This window comes from Pituophis catenifer, unplaced genomic scaffold (assembly GCF_029215685.1).
Source record: "Pituophis catenifer annectens isolate HBS135680 unplaced genomic scaffold, rPitCat1.0.hap2 SCAF_2, whole genome shotgun sequence".
NCBI classification, from domain to species: domain Eukaryota; kingdom Metazoa; phylum Chordata; class Lepidosauria; order Squamata; family Colubridae; genus Pituophis; species Pituophis catenifer.
In genome coordinates, this window is record NW_027256882.1 from 256,525,923 (window position 1) to 256,545,123 (window position 19,201).

The 19,201-nt window shown below is 35.2% G+C and overlaps 1 protein-coding gene across 10 annotated transcripts in view; it reads left to right on the forward strand.

The window, feature by feature from the left end:
• The window catches only part of MEF2C (myocyte enhancer factor 2C), a 193,236-nt gene that overhangs the window by 141,426 nt on the left and 32,609 nt on the right, over positions 1 to 19,201 (forward strand). For 5 of the 10 annotated variants that reach the window (XM_070938788.1, XM_070938782.1, XM_070938783.1 and 2 more), the window contains 2 exons: positions 5,874 to 5,933; positions 6,080 to 6,217. In XM_070938788.1, coding sequence (XP_070794889.1) covers positions 5,874 to 5,933; positions 6,080 to 6,217 — 198 coding nt within the window. Of the gene's footprint in view, positions 1 to 5,873; positions 6,018 to 6,079; positions 6,218 to 19,201 lie in introns of all 10 variants that reach the window. The other 5 variants (XM_070938786.1, XM_070938789.1, XM_070938787.1 and 2 more) reach the window with 3 other exon arrangements.

Below are 19,201 nucleotides of genomic sequence, written 5' to 3' on the forward strand. Positions count from 1 at the left end.
CATGTAGAGCTTGTTGCAGTAATCCAACCAACAGATGACTATGGCATGAGTGACCATGTGCAGGAGTCACGATCCAGGACAGGGCGCAATTGCACACAACATGAAGTTGTACAAAGGTCCTCCTAGCCACTTCTACCACTTGTTCTTTGAGTAGGAGTTATGAATCCAGGAGAAATTCCAACTTTTGGTTGGTTTGGGTTAGTGCAGCAACCCCATCCAGAACTAAAGCTGATAAACAACTGGTTCCTAAGGTCCTTTGCATCCACAGCTATTCCATCTTGTCAGCATTCAGTTGAATCCTGTTGTTCCCCATCCACAGCCCTACAGCCTCCAGGCACTGGGAAAAGGCAACCACAGCATCGCTTGAAAATAATACTGAAATATAATCTGAAAATACTTAAAAGAAAAAAAAATCCTATTATCTAGTTACCCAGTTGTTGTGGGAGGGCTTATTAAGTGTCTTTGGTACATATTGCCAAATATGGGATTGCTAGCATGTTGGTGGTGTGTTTTCAGTTGAGTCATCATTGCAAAGCCTCTGCTTTCGTGCCACCTCTGTAAGTGTAGCCTTTTAGATGAAATGCAAAACCAAAAGATTGGTTGCTTACAGTTCCTAGGCCTATTATACGCCTGTGCTGATTCTAAAGTCCAGAGGAAAAAGTTGGCCTCTAGTAATTATATTCTATCATTCAGTTTCTTCTGGCTGCATCACACATCATTTCCTGCCCTAAAAATAGTTACTGGTAAAGGATAATTTTGATGTTTCCACCCTAGGGATGGCTACTTTAAGAGAACAAAAAATCTCCAAAACATGGTATGATTTGTTATAGTATAGTATAATTTCTCAGTTTCTTTTTTTAATTTTAGAGTGCTTTAATTAACATTTTTACATTTGTAGGACATGAAAGTAGTAAAGAAAATTAATACTAAAGATACAGGTCTTTATTGGTAAAGCTTAAGGCACAGATTTACATATATATATTTTTCAAAGGTTTATGTACTTCTGTTGTTTCTTTTCTAAACAAATAAAATATGGACGGAATGTCTACATGTGTTTGCAAGCAGGTGTATCATTCAAGCATATTCAGCTTGGAGCCAGATTGTCTTACCCTGTAGGGTAAGAAGAGACAGATACACTTTTTTTTTTTTTGTTAATTTCACATATCTAATACCTCCTCATTTAAAACATAAGGCTGAGCTAGGAGTATTGAATCTGCCTTTACGGTAGCCCATTTCACTTAAGACAATGTCTGGAGCAATCAAGTTCTGGGAGATTGAACATGGGACAAAGGAAGAATTCAGCAAAGTCTGTCCTTTCCAAGGACTTCATATATGAATGGAAAGGATACCTTAATCAATAGTGGTCTCCTCAGATTTAGTCTGGCCTTCACTGGGCAATCTAATTTTCCCTGTGTGTAGCACATGGAATAGCTTCTTAGAAAAAGTCTTGAAAGTCAAGGTACTATATATGGATCTGTCTTCATGTAGATATATATGTAGATAAATAATACGTTGTCTTTGAGAAAAAAGCCAGCTATTTTCAGTTTGTAAACCACGCATAACTGAAATAAATATTCTGATTAGAGTAACACCACTGGAATTGACATAATGTTTTATTTCCCATTTGTACACAATGAAAACAAATGCTGGACTAAAAGGCCTTCGGGTTCTGTTCTGTTTGAGCTTCACTAGTCTCTTGCAGTCTTCTATTTCCCACAGTAGCTAGCCCCAATGTGTACATTTTGCTTTCATGGTATGGCAAGCATATTTTTAAAAAATTTTTTAAAGGTTTAAGTTCTGTTTAAAGTGTTTTTCATTTATTGCATTGTATTTATGCTTCTTTTAAAAATTAAGCCAAGTTATATGGTAAATGAAAATTATCAGTTGCTGCTTTGGCCAGGATTAATCCTGGGCTTTAGGAACAAGAGTACTTTATTTGAAACAGCAACACTGACAGACAGAACATTAGTCTTACTCCAGTGAAGATTTCCTCTGGCTGCTAAATGGAGAGCAGGCATTTAGTTGAGCTTTGAAGGAAACAATATTAACATAAAATGGTGGTGGCATAGTTGAAAAAAATTGGAAAGTTGATGCAGGAGATTCCTATTAGGCAGTCATGTGGTGTGTATGTCTCCTAAATCTTAAATTCAGCTTTGTCAGCTCCTCAGATGTCCTCCAGTTTCCTCTTCTGATATTTTATCCTACAGTATATGATCTTTCCTCCTCCCTCAAAGATTGAGATGGAGATGCTAAGTCACTTAGGAGCTTGTATAACTTCAGAATTGGGAAGTTAAGGCATTTCTTTCTGTCTAAGGTCTTGAGCATGTATCTGTCAGAAATCGTGTGTTAGTCATTGAAGATACAGATTTCATATCATCAGATACAAATTCATGTTAGATTGTTTGTGCTTTTATCTGAGTCTTAAAGGTAAATGTAAAGGTTCCCCTCACGCATATGTGCTAGTCGTTCCCGACTCTAGGGGGCGGTGCTCATCTCCGTTTCAAAGCCAAAGAGCCAGCACTTTCCGAAGACGTCTCTGTGGTCATGTGGCCAGCATGACTAAACACCAAAGATGCATGAAACGCTGTTACCTTCCCACCAAAGGTGGTCCCTATTTTTCTACTTGCATTTTTTACGTACTTTCGAACTGCTAGGTTGGCAGAAGCTGGGACAAGTAACGGGAGCTCACTCTGTTATGCGGCACTAGGAATTCGAACTGCTGAACTGCTGACCTTTCGATCGACAAGCTCAGTGTCTTAGCCATTGAGCCACCGTGTCCCTTATCTGAGTCTTACTAACATTAAATAAGTAAATGCTAATAATATCTGAAGTATCTGAAATTTATTTTGGGTTGTGTTTTTTTAACAAAAAACCTTCAGATGAGCATGAATTATTAGGTTGAAAAGGTATTAGATAACTGCATTAGTGCAATTGTTTTATTGATATTAGGGAATGATCTGATCAAATAATAAAAGTTAGAAGAAATTAATTTTTCAGTTGATGATATTGTTCTTATAAAGAAAATACAAACAGTGGATAAGGAAAAATATTTTTAGCACAGGCACTTGTACAGTGATACATTCATTCAGTGCCCTACTTCCATATATATAAAAGGTGGCAAAAAACTGAACAGGTTTGAATTTAACTTCACTAAGTAATAAGGTGTGTATAAACTGACATCTTAATGGAGAAGCCTTACTCATCCTAAAGATAATATTTGGAAAATATTTAAGCCAATCTTAAAATATTGGCTGAATATCAATACATCTTTATTTTAATTTTTACAATAATCATATTACTGTAAGATTTTTCCCACAGTGCCCACGTACAGAAAGTTTAATTGAGGAGCTGTTATAAAGCAAAAGAATTTTCTTCTTCAAATGAGAACAAAAACGTTTTTTAAAAATGGCACTGAAGAGATAATCTGGACTTGTGTATAAACAAGTTTAAAATCCATTTGCATATGTGGGCTATTGTGGGAAGAAAACTTGTATAAGAAACAGCATGTGTCATTCTTAAACACTTAACTCAGTGAAGAACTGAAAACTGTGACACCATTACAAGGACAAAAAGCAGACTGCTGAAATCCACAGAGATTAGCAGCCTTAGTACACAGAAACACGATTGAGAAAAGCCATGTATGGCCATGTTGCAGCAGGAGCTGCTGTGATTGGCTGCTGTCACTTGGTCTTTGCCAGAGTAGACAACAGGTGCAGAGTTGCTGACAGGTGTGAATGTCTAGAATATGTAAGATTGCTGATGCCTAGTGATGTAGCCTTATGTCAGATTGTGAAGTGCTGAGCTCTCATGGAACAAGAATCCAACTTGCATGTTTTTCAGATCAGTTGAAGTGTACTCATTCACCCCTTCCTCCCCTCTCTTCCTGGGCTCTTGGTGAATGCCTAGATCATTAAACTTAACCTCTGCTAGGGCCTCAGGACACTGAAGTCTGAGTAAATTTGTAGAAGAGTTGTATATCTACCATTCTTGCCATTTGGATTTTACTTAATTAGGTTGTATATAGACTGAATTGTCTGAAATACATCTTTTTCCAATCTGGCACCTTCCACCCTACAAACTGTCATGGTTCCTTAGTCCATACTTAAGACAGTCTCATGTTTTACTTGGTACATGCTTCTCACATTCCATATTCAAGTTGCATATGTTCTTGTGAAATAAGAAACTCTTGTACACCTTGTGTTCTAAAGAGTACAAGTGCCTTTTGCACCATCAGTGACCAGACTTCCTTGTAGCTTTTTTCTAGCTCTGTCATTATCTCAAGATCTACTTTTAAAAGTTCAATAGTCTTTCAGATAAGTGGCTTTGGTCCTCCATTTGGTGCTCAAACTCATATAAATGTTATTGTGGTACCCATACAATTGTTTCTATCATACAGACATATTGTTTTTGCCATTGCCATTTCATAGGCTTTATTTGGGGGGGCTTTCTCCTACAATTCCCTTTGGAAATTGTCCTTAGCATCATCTGTTCCTTTTCCATCTTTTCAGCATCTTGTTCCCATGAAATAAATCTCAGCATCCCTAAAGTTCTCAACCTATCACTGGGTTTTCAGCTATGGATTGTAAAAATAAAAAGTTATATGGATATATTTTGTTTTAATCATTACAACAAAAATTTCCTAATTTTTAAAATGAGACTGAGTAAGAGCTGACATTCAGAAATGCTACCAAGCATTTTTATTGAACTTTCTGCACTGCCAAATAAGAGTGGCAAATGTTATACTCACAATAGGGTATATTGGGAATATACTGCACAAATTCCTGCCTCCTTGTGTTATTCAAGACATAAATCTTCCTAATGGGAGCAAGGAGCATAAGACCTGGCTGGTCTTCAATGACAGAGAAAGACATTTGAGATGCACTGCAAAAAAAAAAAAAAAAAAGATTTGTTCCTCTTTAGATTTCAAATCTCTTAACTTTTTTGTGCAGACTGTTGGCACCTCGGAGATCTGAATGGTCCATGTTCTTTGATTGGTATTTTCTCTATAGGATTGAAAAAAGTTGATTTTTTTTCTAAAAAAATAAATACTACAAGATGCTAAAAATGTATTAATTTTCAGTATGTCAAACCCAAATTCAAACTTGATGTACAGCAAGACTTGTCTCAAAATTCTGATAAAACTTCTAGAAAGATGATAGGAAGGTAAAATTGTAAATTTAACCTGATTCTATGGATTATAAATCCAAAGTGATTTATAAGTAATTATTTCAGTTTTTCTTCTGCTTTTTTGTAAGATTATGTGTCAAAGGAAAATTTTTGATCAAAGCATTTCATTAATGTTGAAGATCATGCTACTGTAGATAAGTGATTATATTAGGTTTTACTTTATAGAAACTGATTTAAAATGTTTTTTAAAAAACAAGCTTTTTCAGGTTATGGTATTACATGTAAGAGTCAGAGTATCTTGACAACTACATGGCCATTATCACTTTAACTGCTTCATTTTAGTGCTGTTACAGAGCAGTATCAGGACAGATTGATCTGTAGATTAATATGAGAACAATTGTAGGCTTGATACTGTACTGCCATTCTATTCACTATGAACTACTAGTTGTTGTTTTTTTTATTGAATTCATTGCCCTGTGTGTGTTTAAACTATTGATGTTTCCATTCCAGAGAAAAGCTGTGATTGTAATACAGATATTTTATTAGAAGTTATGCTCTCTTCATTTACTAATTCTGTTTTGTCTTTGTTAACAAAATCTGCCGTTTATTGACCTAAACATCTCAATTTACTGTCTCTCCCTAATATATAATGTGACAGCCTTCAACCAGTCTGTACTGCAGTAAAGGCCCTGAATCGCTCTTGCAGCCTCTGTCAAGGCTTCAACTTTTTAAATTATGTATTTCAGACGTTGAGAAAGAAAGGACTTAATGGCTGTGACAGTCCAGATCCCGATGCAGATGATTCAGTAGGTCACAGCCCTGAGTCTGAGGACAAGTACAGGAAAATTAATGAAGATATTGATCTAATGATCAGCAGGCAAAGATTATGTGTAAGTACTCTGAATTCCCTTTCATTTTTTTTTACTTTCTGATATTTCTCTGAACCTGGCAGGCATTGAACAAGAAAGAAAACAAAGGCTGTGAAAGCCCTGATCCCGACTCCTCTTATGCCCTCACCCCACGCACTGAAGAAAAATATAAAAAAATTAATGAAGAGTTTGATAATATGATCAAGAGCCATAAAATTCCTGTAAGTACCAAAGGTTAGATGGCTGTCTGCTGATAACCACTGCAGTAACACACCCTAACCCTTTCAGTTCTGGTTTCTTCCAAAAAAAACCTTATTCAGTGAGGGACATATTTTGACAGCACCCATTAAAACCAACGTACAGAGAGGAAATAGGATCCAATTATCTTTTTTTTTTCTTTTTTTCACTCTTAAAGTGTGGAAAGTTCCTTCATGACATGTGCTTGACAAAACCTAAAGAAGGAAGTTTTTGAAAGTGGACGTTATGTATAGTAAATTTACAGAATTCTGGTTTACCACACCGAGCTACCCCAAAGTGTATTTAGAGAACATCGGTAAAACATGCTGTGGAGAAGCTGACATTCTCACAGTTTTTTGTGGGTCTGAAGGAAGAAGAAGCAACAGTATAAAATGGAAAAATCTCTTAGTGTAATATTTTCAAGATAGTGACTCCTGCTACTACTGGAATTCACTGTGTTCTTAACTCAGTTACCACACTGAAGGGTTATGTAGCTACTTGCTAGTTGCAGGAAAAGAGTCTGCATGAGAATCTAATGGTAGCATTCAATCATTTATGTGTGTTGAGGATAACTTTACAGCTTTATCAGACAATTTGCTTTGATTCCATCAGCATTTCTCTTAATGCTTTAACGAGCGCTAAATTTTGTTTTAACCACAGCCAAATTTCTAACAGTCATATGCCTTGCCAGATACTTAAGAGAAATAACGCTGCATGTAGCTATTTTGTTTGCATAGACATAAAAGGGGGAATTTGTGTGAATATGACAAATACTGCCATAATATGATTAGTATTATTACATGTATTCAAGTGGACATTTGTTTTCATCCATTCTAGACTAAAAGAACAGTCCTTTGGCACTTAAACATATATCAAAAATATTGCTCAAAAACACTTATGCATTCAAATTTTGTGTTCCCCTACATGTGAATCCTTTAGAAACTGGCATTTTGTTATTTAATTACAATTGTAATTAACAACAATATTAAAATGTAATATTGTAAAGTTCCTTAACATCTCATGTTGATAAAGTGACAGTGGTTTTGAGAATAAAATCAGGATGAGTTCACTTTTAATAAGTCCTGTGAAGTCCTGTAAACCTGAGTCTCTTTCATGTTACCGTAAAACCTAGTAATGGGAACCAAGTAGTGAGACATACCAACTTTGATTTCTAATTTATCATGGCTGTCATTTATCTATATGTATAAATTTATCTTTATATTTGTAGATTAAATATTTAGTTAACTATAAAAATTAGGTTTTTTTTAAGAGCATCTGTCAATTGAATATAAAAAGCAAAGAAGAATTAACAGTAGTCAAGTCTTAAAAAGAGAGTCCGGACCAGGAAACCAAAACCAAAAATACTAATATTATCTTTATTGTAAGGTCATAGTAACAGAGTCTTGCAAGTCTGAAAGCTACTCCCCTCTCCTGCCTTTATTGTCCAGAGAACTAGAGAAGATAAATTCTGAGATGCTTTCTTCATCCACTTTTGGCCTCAGATTTCTCATATCAAACCATTGTCTAGGTTCCTCCTCCCTCTCAAGGGTATTCTCACAGTCCATTACATCTGTACAGAAAAGTTATAAAGAAAGAAAAATGAAACCAAAAACAGTACAAAAAACCCCAAACTAAACAGGACACATTTATGAATGCATAAAAGCATAAAATTTCTACATAAGCATTTCAATTAATGTTAGATGTATTTCGTATTTTATTATAATTATCCAAAATGAATTTATATTGATAACTAATTCATTCCTATCTTGGTAATAGTATCAACCCAGAAGTCCATAGAGAAACAGGGATCTTACCTTTCCAAAACTGTAGAATACTGCAGATTTTTTTTAATTTCTTTGTCCAAATATCAGTTTCCATGCAATAGAAATTTAGTTTCTATAAAAAATGAACATGTAATAACACTAAATAGTCTTCTTGTTACTACATGTAATGATTTCTTTCCAAAGCAGAACAATAATAAAATACTGTACAACCATATGTTTGCATGAAGCATTAATCTGACTTCATCTTTCTTTAACAACATGGCAGTTTATCCAGTCTTTTCTATATAAACACAATGGAGTTCAGTAAGTCTAAAGTATTGATGTTGATATTGTTATTGTTATTAAATAAAATGTAATCTAAGATCTATTGAAATTTCTGGGATTGATGTTAACAGCTCTTTCCATTGTCTAGGTAAACTAATCTCTTATTCTTTATTCCATTCAACTATTACAAATTGCATATCAAAATGATCCACACTAACAGAATTTATATAAAAAGAAATTGTAAAGGGGGTTTGTGTCATTGGATTTAATAATCATCCAGTAACGCTGTACGCCCTAATTGGGATGTCAGTAAATGTAATTGTAAATACTGTCTCTGGGTTCTTTTAGGGATATAGTATTCATCCTTTAAAGTAAAAAATATATAAACTAAGGGGAAAAAAGAAAAAATAGAAGGTATAGAAAAGACAAAATAGAAATAAAAAGGAAATTTACAAAAGAATAAAAGAAAAATAAAAGAAGTACATAAAGAATTGACTTTCCCCTTCACAACTTTATAAAAAAACCAATTTTATTTATCAAACTATGTAAATTTTAATTAGTTTTGAAATCTAGATTACTCCATACCATCAACATAGGATAGAAAAAAGATCAAAGATCCTAAACATAATGTACCATAATCATCAAGTTGACATAACCATAAGAGGAGCTGTATTTTTATATTTTGATCCTAAGGAAGTCTAATGTGGCTGTAGATTTTGTGGCACTGCTGAATTCCAAGACTTTCCATCTTCATCTCAAAAAATGTTAGCACCCCATATACCAAACTGGTGTGTAGTTGGGAGATCTCCTGGACCACGGCTCCTTTTAAAAGAGCAGATAGCAACTGTGACTAAGTATATATTTACACTGTTTTCCTTATCATGCCTTCAGCACTTCCCCATTAAATTACATGGTTGTCGTCTTGGGACCACCATTGAGTCCAAAATTTCCATTGCTAAGCAAGACAGTTGTTAAGTGGGTTTTGCCCTGTTTTACGGCATTTTTGCCCCTGTTGTTAAGTGAATCACTGTAGTTGTCAAATGAATCATGTGGTCATTAAATAAATCTGGCTTCCCCCCATTGATTTTGTTTGTCGGAAGCTGGCAGGAAAGGTTACAGATGGTGATACGATGATCCCAAGACAGTGGAACTGTCATAAATACATGGCAGTTGCCAAGCACCCAAATTGTGATCACGTGACCATAAGGATGCTGCAATGGTTGTAAGTGTGAAAACTGATCCCATGTCACTTTTTTCACTGCGGGGACTACCCATACTGTAATGTATTGTACATGCTCTTGAACAGTATTTGGAAGCTGTGATGTTTCAGAATATAGCAGCACAGGCAGTTTTGGATACATCGTGATACAACCATGTGAAATCTGTGCTCTGAAATCTTCATAAGCCCCTTATGGATGTAATTCAGGGTGTTTATTGTCACCTATACAGCCCTCAATGGCAGAGACCCATGGTAATTGCAGGACTGCCTGTATCTGATTGCTTCTGCTCAGTCCACCAGAAGCAGGATTGACACGTTCATGGTCCCTTCTGTTAGGAAATGTCATCATGTAGGACCTAGAAATTGTGCCTTTTCTGTTGCAGCATCGCAGGAGGCATAAGGCATTCAATCCTGAAATGGTTTCCCGAGCATTTGGGCCTGGAAGTTAAATCATGTCTGATCTACACTGTTTGAAAATGGAATGATTTTTAGACTTTAGGCATACGTTGTATTTTCACTATTATTTCAGATTAGTACTAGTAAATATTTGGAGTGCCAATCAGCTGTTCCACAACTAAAGGAGCAGCAGAAGAGGAGCTGGCAGCAAAATGTGGAGATGCTTGGCAACATTTATTTTGGGTTGGTGGCAGTGGTACTGTAAATTTATTACTTTTTGAAAAAATCTGGATAGGCTGCATAAGGTTGTTTGGTTGGCTACATGAGGTCCTGAAGCCATATGCTGTACAAGCTTGATATAGACATTTCCACTGTGACCACTTATCCTCTGTTACTTTCCTTTTTCTCTAGCTACTTAAACAACCATGTAAAAGATGTGTGGATTTTTTCATCTTTGTTCTGAATAAGTCTGATAATCCATAGCACGTATCAATTATGATTGCAGCATTTTAATTTTGGTGGGAGTCTCTCAAGGATCCTTAATCTTAAAGAGGATTATCTAGTCAAACACACCACTCAGCAGAAATGCTCAACAAATTGAGCAAGCTCTAAGTCTTTACAAAATAAAAGTGGGTCATATTTACAATTGCTTTAAATAATAAAGTTAATAGCGATTAAGACAATAAGAAAGATACTTTTCTATTACAGAAATAACTTTTTGTCTAGATATAGTCATTAATATATTTTTTCTAAATTCAAACAAAACTCATATTATGTGCAATAATCAGAGAAATTAGTTCATTCTTCTGAAATTCAGCAAGTTATTTTGTAGAATGTGACTAAAATAAAAAATGCTTTCCAGACAGTCTATGGAAGTCTATGGACAGTCTATGTCTATAGAACTTCTCAATCATCCAGGTCATGGTTGTCCCAAAGGTGCTTTTTTCCAAAACGTAGCTGGACTTTCTTTATTTTTCCTTTGAAAATATTTTGTTTCTTATCCAAGAAGCTTTTTCAGTTCTTTAATTCAGAACTGAAGAAGCTTCTCAGATAGGAAGTGAAACGTTTTCAAAGGAAAAAAACAAGAAAGATCAGTTGCCTTTTGGAAAAAAGATCTTTAGATCTCAAAACAGTAACAACAGAATATACCTGACATAGGTAAAGCTGCATATATGTGCAAGAATTGTTTTCCAGATGGGAGATATTTGCTATTAAGATTTATTGCCAATTTTTTCTCTTAGATTGTTTAAAAAGCATTCATAAAGTGGTATACAGTATTTTTCAAGTGTGTTAAAGAACACTTGACAGACCTGATCTGGACTTTGTAATAAAGGTCATACTTATGTGCACTTTTGGAGAATTTAGTATTTTACTCAAGAGGCCAGAAAATATTCAAATGGGACCAATGTTAAGAGTACCATTTTCTGAAATGCTTAACATGTGTGTGCAATTTTTAATTGAATACATGCACACTCATATTTCCTTTCCCACTCATGGTCTTCTCACTTGCCTAATTCCATATGTTGAAAAGAGAACTTTGAAGTTTTGAGTGTGATTTTATTTTGGCTAAGCTTCAGCCTGACACTGTTGCTCGATTAGGATTTACTGATTAAATGGCCTTGTGAAATCTCCTACCCTTCTTTCTTCTTCAATGGAAATCTTACTGTTTTAGACTTGTTTCTTTTCAAATCCCTTCATTTAGGCTTGTGATGGGAAACTCAGACCTCTACTCAAATGGAATTGCAGTATTAAGGAACCAGATGTAACAAAAGATGGAAAGAAAAACAGATGGAGCTTCTCTTGTAATAATGTTGGAAGAACTATAAGAGATAAGACTAGCCTAGCAACCTGTTTCCTGTAGTAACCAGCCAGGAAGCCTGTTCACAGCTGTGAACTTCTTATACTTAGCATTTGGTAGAAGGGTAGTTATTACTATAGAAGTTCTGCTATTATGCTTTCCAGTGTCAGTTTTAAACCCATCTATATTAATGTCCAGCATTGCATCATGTAGAAACATATTCTGTCAATGGTTCAAACAACTTTCAAGGAAGCATTTCCTTTCACCATTCTTGAATTGGCTGTTAATTATTGATAATAGTGAAATGATAGGAAACACGGGCTTGCAAAAACCATGTAGATTGAAATTGCTGCTTTTTTCTAACCTGTCTTCCAAGATAATCCATTAAATATTATTGAATAATATCATCACCATCATCATTGTTGGAAATATATATGTGTGTGTATGTGAAATCAGATTATTGTGACATCTTGTAGATAAATTAAAAACAAATAGCACAATCATTTTGTATCATTTTGATGCAATGGTAGATGATAGATAGATAGATGATAGATAGATGTGTGTGTATGTGTAAGTGTATGTATGTTTATAATGCCATGAAGATTGAAATTGCTGCTTTTTTCTAACCTGTCTTCCAAGATAATCCATTAAATATTATTGAATAATATCATTAACATCATCATTGCTGGAAATATATATAAATAAGTAGTAATATATTTCCAGCAATATATATTTATATAAAGTGTTTTTCTATCGAGGCACCTGATCTATCCCAGCATGTGGGAGGGAGCATACTGCATCCCTTTCACCTTGCAGCTCTAATCCAGGAGCCCTCAAGCAGTCGCATTCATGACAAACCATTTTATACCAAATTTCTTTATCATCATCATCAGCAAAATATAAATTATATATATATGTGTGTCTGTGTGTGTAAAATTAGATTATTGTGACATTTTGTAGATAAATTAAAAACAAATAGCACAATCATGGAAAGCATTGCTTTAAAAATAAAACAATATTTTTGATGCAATGGTAGATGATAGATAGATAGATAGATAGATAGATAGATAGATAGATAGATAGATAGATAGATGATATAAAAAATCTCTGTCCATATTTACTCTGCGGTATTTGTTAAATACTGGCTATGGATGTTGGTAGTAATAGCACTATTCTCGGAAACTTTTCTCCCGTGTTCTGAAGGCCATGGTAAATTGTCATTGCAAATAACTACTGTACCTTCCTCTCATTCTTAAAATAGTAGAAATTTTATTCAAGTGCTACACGCAAAGCAGTTATGTGCAACAACGGTTTGTGTGTGACCGTGTACATATCTCCTTTCCCTGTGTTAAAGAAATTATGATCATGGAGAGGCTGTAGTAAGAAGAGATAGAAATGCTGCATTCAGCATGCCAATACAAAGCTCTGTGTGGGAGTTTTTTGTATTTATAAATGCATATGTTCCATTGACATAAAAGCATGAGAGGAAAATAAATCTATTGAAAAAGATGTAAGAATTAAGCCCAATGAAGGAAACTACATTTGATATTGCCCTATTGCATGTTAAAATGCAGAACTGAAACAATTGTGAGACGGCTGAACTAATGTAAAGAATCTGTGCTAGACTTAGACTAAATACTTTACTGGGTAAGAAGGGTTTTCAATGTCTTCTCACCAAAAACAGTTTATAGTTTTATTTTATTATTCATAGCAGAGATGTATAACTTTTCAATCTAAAAGCTGTATTTGAAATTTGTATGATGTGGTACAAGCCATACCAAAATATAGGCCAAGGAAAACTTACATTTCATTGAATTTTAATTTATATTTACATTAATTCTGATTAACATGATGACACACCATGCATTTTCCTCTTATGCTACATTTCAAATTGCAATTCAAAAGGAACTTTTGGAGGAACATTGGAGCACATCCAAAGCTTTCATAGGCCCTTTTGTCTATGGAAACTCAAATAGGACATTGCTGACTTCTACAAATTATAGAATTTGTAAAACTTACATTCTTTGTTTAATAACCCTCCAAAGAAGTTGCTGTTTCATTAATTCATGAGTAAGCAACAAAAGCACTCTTGGGCACCAATGAGCTGAGAGCCATCTCTCTTGATTCCTGCTGGCTTCCCAGTTTCATAGATAGGAAGTCTGCAATTAAACCCACGTTTACACTATTTTTAGTGCTAATGTAATTTCTTCTGGACCCCACATAGAACTGCCCAGGTCTTCTTTAATAAATAAAAATAATGGGAGGCTGCCACCCAGTGCTTTTCTGAAAAATATCTATTTCTCTCTATATAAATAGACAAATGTAAGTTGAGAGCAGTTGCAGGAGGAGGACTGCCAGAACCATGGGAGGGGTAAAAAGAGGGTGCAGACCACTAGACCATTAGAGAAGATTCCTGTACATTGGCTTTTAGCAATAAATCAATTAATCGAACTTCTCATGTGGACCTAGTTTTTCCAAGCCTGTCAGCAGCTTCACTAAGAAAAATTCTTGGAAAATTTTCTCTTGGAAAGTGAGTAGCAGCTTCTCAAAGAGACGTACTTTTTAAGAATGCCCTATCAAAGTATCAGGCATATAAATCAGTAAATCATTCTTCCGCCCAGGAGCCATACAATAATACAAGGTTTGGTAATTGCTACCCCACTATAATGTCTCACAAAGGCCCACGGTTTGTCACTTAATTACATTTCTGGAGACAGTTGGAGCATATGACACAGTGAAGTCTTAGCTCAACTTTGGTAGATTCCCAAAAGCCATTTTCAGTTACAGTATGTTTGCTGTTTGAAAGCATTCAAATGTGAGTAGATTAATAGGTACCACTTCGGTTGGAAGGTGACAGTCATGCTGGCCACATGATCATGGAAATGTCTTTGGATAACGCTGGCTAGCTCAGCTAAGAAAGGGAGATGAGCACCACTCCCTATAGTCAGAGAGAACTGGACAGGGGAAACATTTTCCTTTTTGCTTTAGAGAACTAGGGATATGCCCTTTTTAAAATGGAATAACTTTAGATTTCAGACTCCCTAGAAAAAGCATGCAGAATTACAGTGCAGAGGCTTTACTAACCATAGAATGAAAATTTTCAAACCGTTTTGAAACTCTAACCTTCACAATGTTGTCTCTGTCTTCAGACCATAACTGAAACTACCTAGATTTTGATTTGGTTATTCCAGTTTTATAGTAGCATTTTTCCTCTTCTCTTAACTCAATCCTTGCCTTGCCTTGGTATGTTTGGTATGTTTCACCATTAAATTTCTTGATAACATGGCTAAGGATGGAATATGATCTTCTCATACTGGCCACTTTAATCTTTTGTGGACATGCCCTCTCCCCACTAATTGCTGGGCACTGCCCACTAGTTCCATTTTGGCTGCTTGGAAGATCAGGTTTCCACAGAGGCAGCCTCCCTTTTAATGCCTGGCCAGTGTTTCCTGAAACACATGAAAAGCATTATTTGAGAGTTTGTGCTGACACTAAGAAAGATGGAGTATCTAGAGATGGGAGGGTTATTATTGACTTATCAAGTGGAATAAATGCAAACAGCCTAGGAAAAAGAAAATGAAAAGCTTCAAAGACCTTAATAAAGGTCTTTAAAATAAAAAAGATCTGGAAAATTCCAAACTCAATTGTCTACTTTAATCCCCAATTCTTGGAATTAAAATGTGTTAAGAATGTTGCTGTGCATCTTGCTATGAAATACATATTTTGTCATGAAATACATATTTTCCTTCCACACTTACTTTCACTTGCTTTCTTATTTATTAGCAGATTTTTACTCTTTTTCACTTGTTCTCATTCACTTTCATACGTAAATGTGTCTTAATGGAAACATGGCAATTCTATATGTGCCATGCAAGCAAGTATAGAAATCACTTTGTCGAAAAGCATTTTTAACATCACATTAAGTCAAAATTAGTAAATTCACTAGTGCATATAATTTTGGAATAAATTATTTGAATATATGTTGGAAGTATATTTCCCAAAATTATCAGTATTTGAATAATTTTTAAAAAAACATCTACAAAGTCACAGTTGATCTCTTATGTGGTTCCATGATTCCTGCAAATTGAATATGCTATCTTTGTCTGGCAGTTTGACAGTTATGGCAAGTACTACATTAGTTAAAGGACCATATCTGTTTTTGTAGAGCATAACATTATTAAAGCAAAGAGTTTTCCATTGATATAATTAGTCTCAAAAGAGGTGCATATGAACTTCTCCATATGAACTTTACTAGAGAGCTGCCTGGTTTTTCTCTTTGCTTTCAGGAAACTGTTTGCTTTTTAATATCAGCTTGTTTATATGTTTATTTAATGTGAAAAGTAGGATTCAGAATTGCCACAACAAATTGCAGTTATTCATGGGCAAATTTAGTGTTCCTCTACTATAACAATACCATAACAATTTCCTGGGAAATTGATTATCTGATATATGCTATTTGCAACCAATTTGTAGAGATACCTTGCCAGATCCAGAAGTAACATTTATATTCTCCCAATTTTAGTCATTTTAGTTTGCAAGGGCACATAGCATTAAATGCAGAATATTTTAAAATGTAGGGAATAATTCACAATATCTCCTGTGGAACTCATTTACTTATTATTAATAAATAAATTTATTAGCATTTCAGAGGAGTAGTTTCATAATTTCCCTGTATACACAGTAGGTTAAACAGTTATGAAACTATTATATTCTATGCTGATCCTAAAGGAGAGAGAGAATGAGAGCAGATAGCCCTATAGATGTCTCTTGAAACTTTTAGGCTTTGTCAGAACAATTTGCTTCAAAATTTGCTTGAAACAAATTGGAAATTGAATTGTTGCAGACACTTTGGTAGAAATTCATGTGGAAACAGCTGTCAATATTTTGTATGACATAAATTATAGCTTTTTTCAAAATACAATTTGTTTTAAGCTTCTAAATCTACTTCAAAAACAACAGCAATAACAACAAGACATTATAGTATGTATACACAAATCTACCTAGAAGTACAGTCCATTTCTTATAAGAAAGGAATCCTTCTAATGGCATTATCCTATTCTGTTCAGAATCACTCAATCCCTGTTGCAGTTGTAGCTAGGTGGGCCAAGATTAAATTAACTAGGCATTACAATGAAATCAGAAAGCAATATTATGAACAGCTGACACTGAACAGCAACTATTAAACCTGGAAACTTTTATAGTGAAACAGGCTACCATCTGGTGAGTTCTCCTTTGTTAGAAGTCTTCAAAAAGAGATTTAATGGTGATCTGTCAGAGATGTTTTAGTAGATCCTCCACTAGCTAGAAAATTAATCTCTAAAAACTCTTCCAACCTTGGCCTGGAACCCAACCCAAAATATTGTTATAGTTGGACCTCTGAAAGATGCACTGTGTGCTGTTACCTACACGTAGCTCTTTTTTTCTGAACCCCTAGATGGGCATTTCTCCATCATTTGATTGCTTGAATTTGTACCCTTCGTATGCTAAAGTTTTCTACATGGAAGATATGGCTGAAAGTATTTTAAGATTTTGTGCTGCTTCAGGAGGACCTAAAGAGTGCCAGAAAGTTATGCTGGAAGGAGAGTTCTTGAAAGTCCCTACATAATAGATTCTATTCCTAGCTCACAAGTTCCCAAAAGTTCCTGTTGCATAACCCCAACATTTGGGCTCTGAGCTCTAAAGAGTGAATTTCACCCATTGTGTTTCTATACTTGGATACATAATTGTATGATATTTCAAATTATATGGTGCACATGTTTCCTAAGAAACTAAGCCTTCATCATAATTCATGCTTCTTCCTTTGCTGTAGTATATGTGTTGAAAAACATCCTCAAGCAGACATACATCAAGAGCGCAGAAGTGTTTTTAAAATTTGTTTTCCAATTTGGGCTAAAGGAAAGTTAAGATAGGCTTTTAAACAACTTCCTTTGCCACAAAACAATGATTTTCAATATATTTAGATTATCTTCAGACATTTTAAAAAGAGCTACAGCAAAGAATGTGAAAGACCCTTGAACTTTCTCAAACTTTCCTTCATAATTAGAGATGGTTTTTAACAGGTTTATGACTTTTTGTATGCACTGTTTTCACTTTCATCTGTATGAAATAGTCTTTACAAGTTTGTGCTTTATTTTCACAGAGGGATTAAAATTCATAAAATACAATAATTAGTTTTAATACAAAAACCTCAAATTCAAAAATATTGCAGCAGCTTTTTTTTTTTTTTTTGCAAATGCACAAGAGTTCAGCTAGAGTAAAAATCCTATAGATGTTTTTGTTATCTAGCTTGCTTTTTGTAATTTTCAAAACAGATCCAGCACTGAATAAGGACTTATCTCTCTGTTCCAAAATTAGGATGTAACGTTCTGAGCTATAAAAGTATAGCTCAGAAACAATAATAAAATACAATATCAATAATTTATTTATTTATTTATTATTCAAATTTCTATACCGCCCTTCTCCTTTCGGACTCAGGGCGGTGAACAGCCAAAATAAAAACATCTATACATAACATTACAGTTAAAAATAGAGTTAAAATAATTTATAAATTTGGCCCGTAATTTAAAACTTGTCAATTTAAAATCAATATCAAAATTTTAAAACTAACCCTAAAATCAAGACAGACCAGCTAACTGAAAAAAATAAGTTTTTAGGGCCCGACGAAAAGTCCGGAGGTCGGAGATCACTCGTATCTCTGGGGGTAGATTGTTCCATAGGGTAGGTGCCACCACAGAGAAGGCTCTCCTCCTGGGGGTCGCCAGCCGGCATTGTCTGGCCGACGGCACCGTGAGGAGGCCCTCTCTGTGGGAGCGAACCGGCCGGTGGGAGGCTATTGGTGGCAGAAGGCGGTCCCGTAAGTATCCCGGCCCTAAGCCATGGAGCGCTTTAAAGGTGATCACCAACACCTTGAAGCGTACCCGGAAGTCCACTGGAAGCCAATGCAGCTCGCGCAGGAGAGGAGTCACATGGGAGCGCCCCGTCGCTCCCATAATCCCCCGCGCGGCCACATTCTGCACCAGTTGGAGCCTCCGGGTGTACCCCAAGGGGAGTCCCATGTAGAGAGCGTTACAATAGTCCAGACGAGAGGTGACGAGTGCTTGAGTATAATAATGATCAATATAAAGTAGATAATACTTTAAAATGGGCAAATCAAGTAAAGTCAATCCATAAAACGGAAATGAAAACAATTTCTGGTGAATAAGACTCAGAGTCACTGCTTAGTATTATCTTGATCATGAAAGTATACTGTTCAAGAACTGTGTGATGTTTATTACAAAAAGGGGATATGTACAGGAGAGTAAAAACCATACCTGCAACTAGTTACTGTGAATGCCTGTTTTCTGTATTGTACTACAACTTGGAAAAATGCATTTGTCAGCCGAAAGCCTAACAGATTCTTCATATGTACCAAAGAATGTAAAGTGCCATGTGATCACAGGGTCCTGTGATTGGCTTTTTTAACTTACTGTCAGTGGACCATGGTATCTGCTTACAGAATCAGTTATTT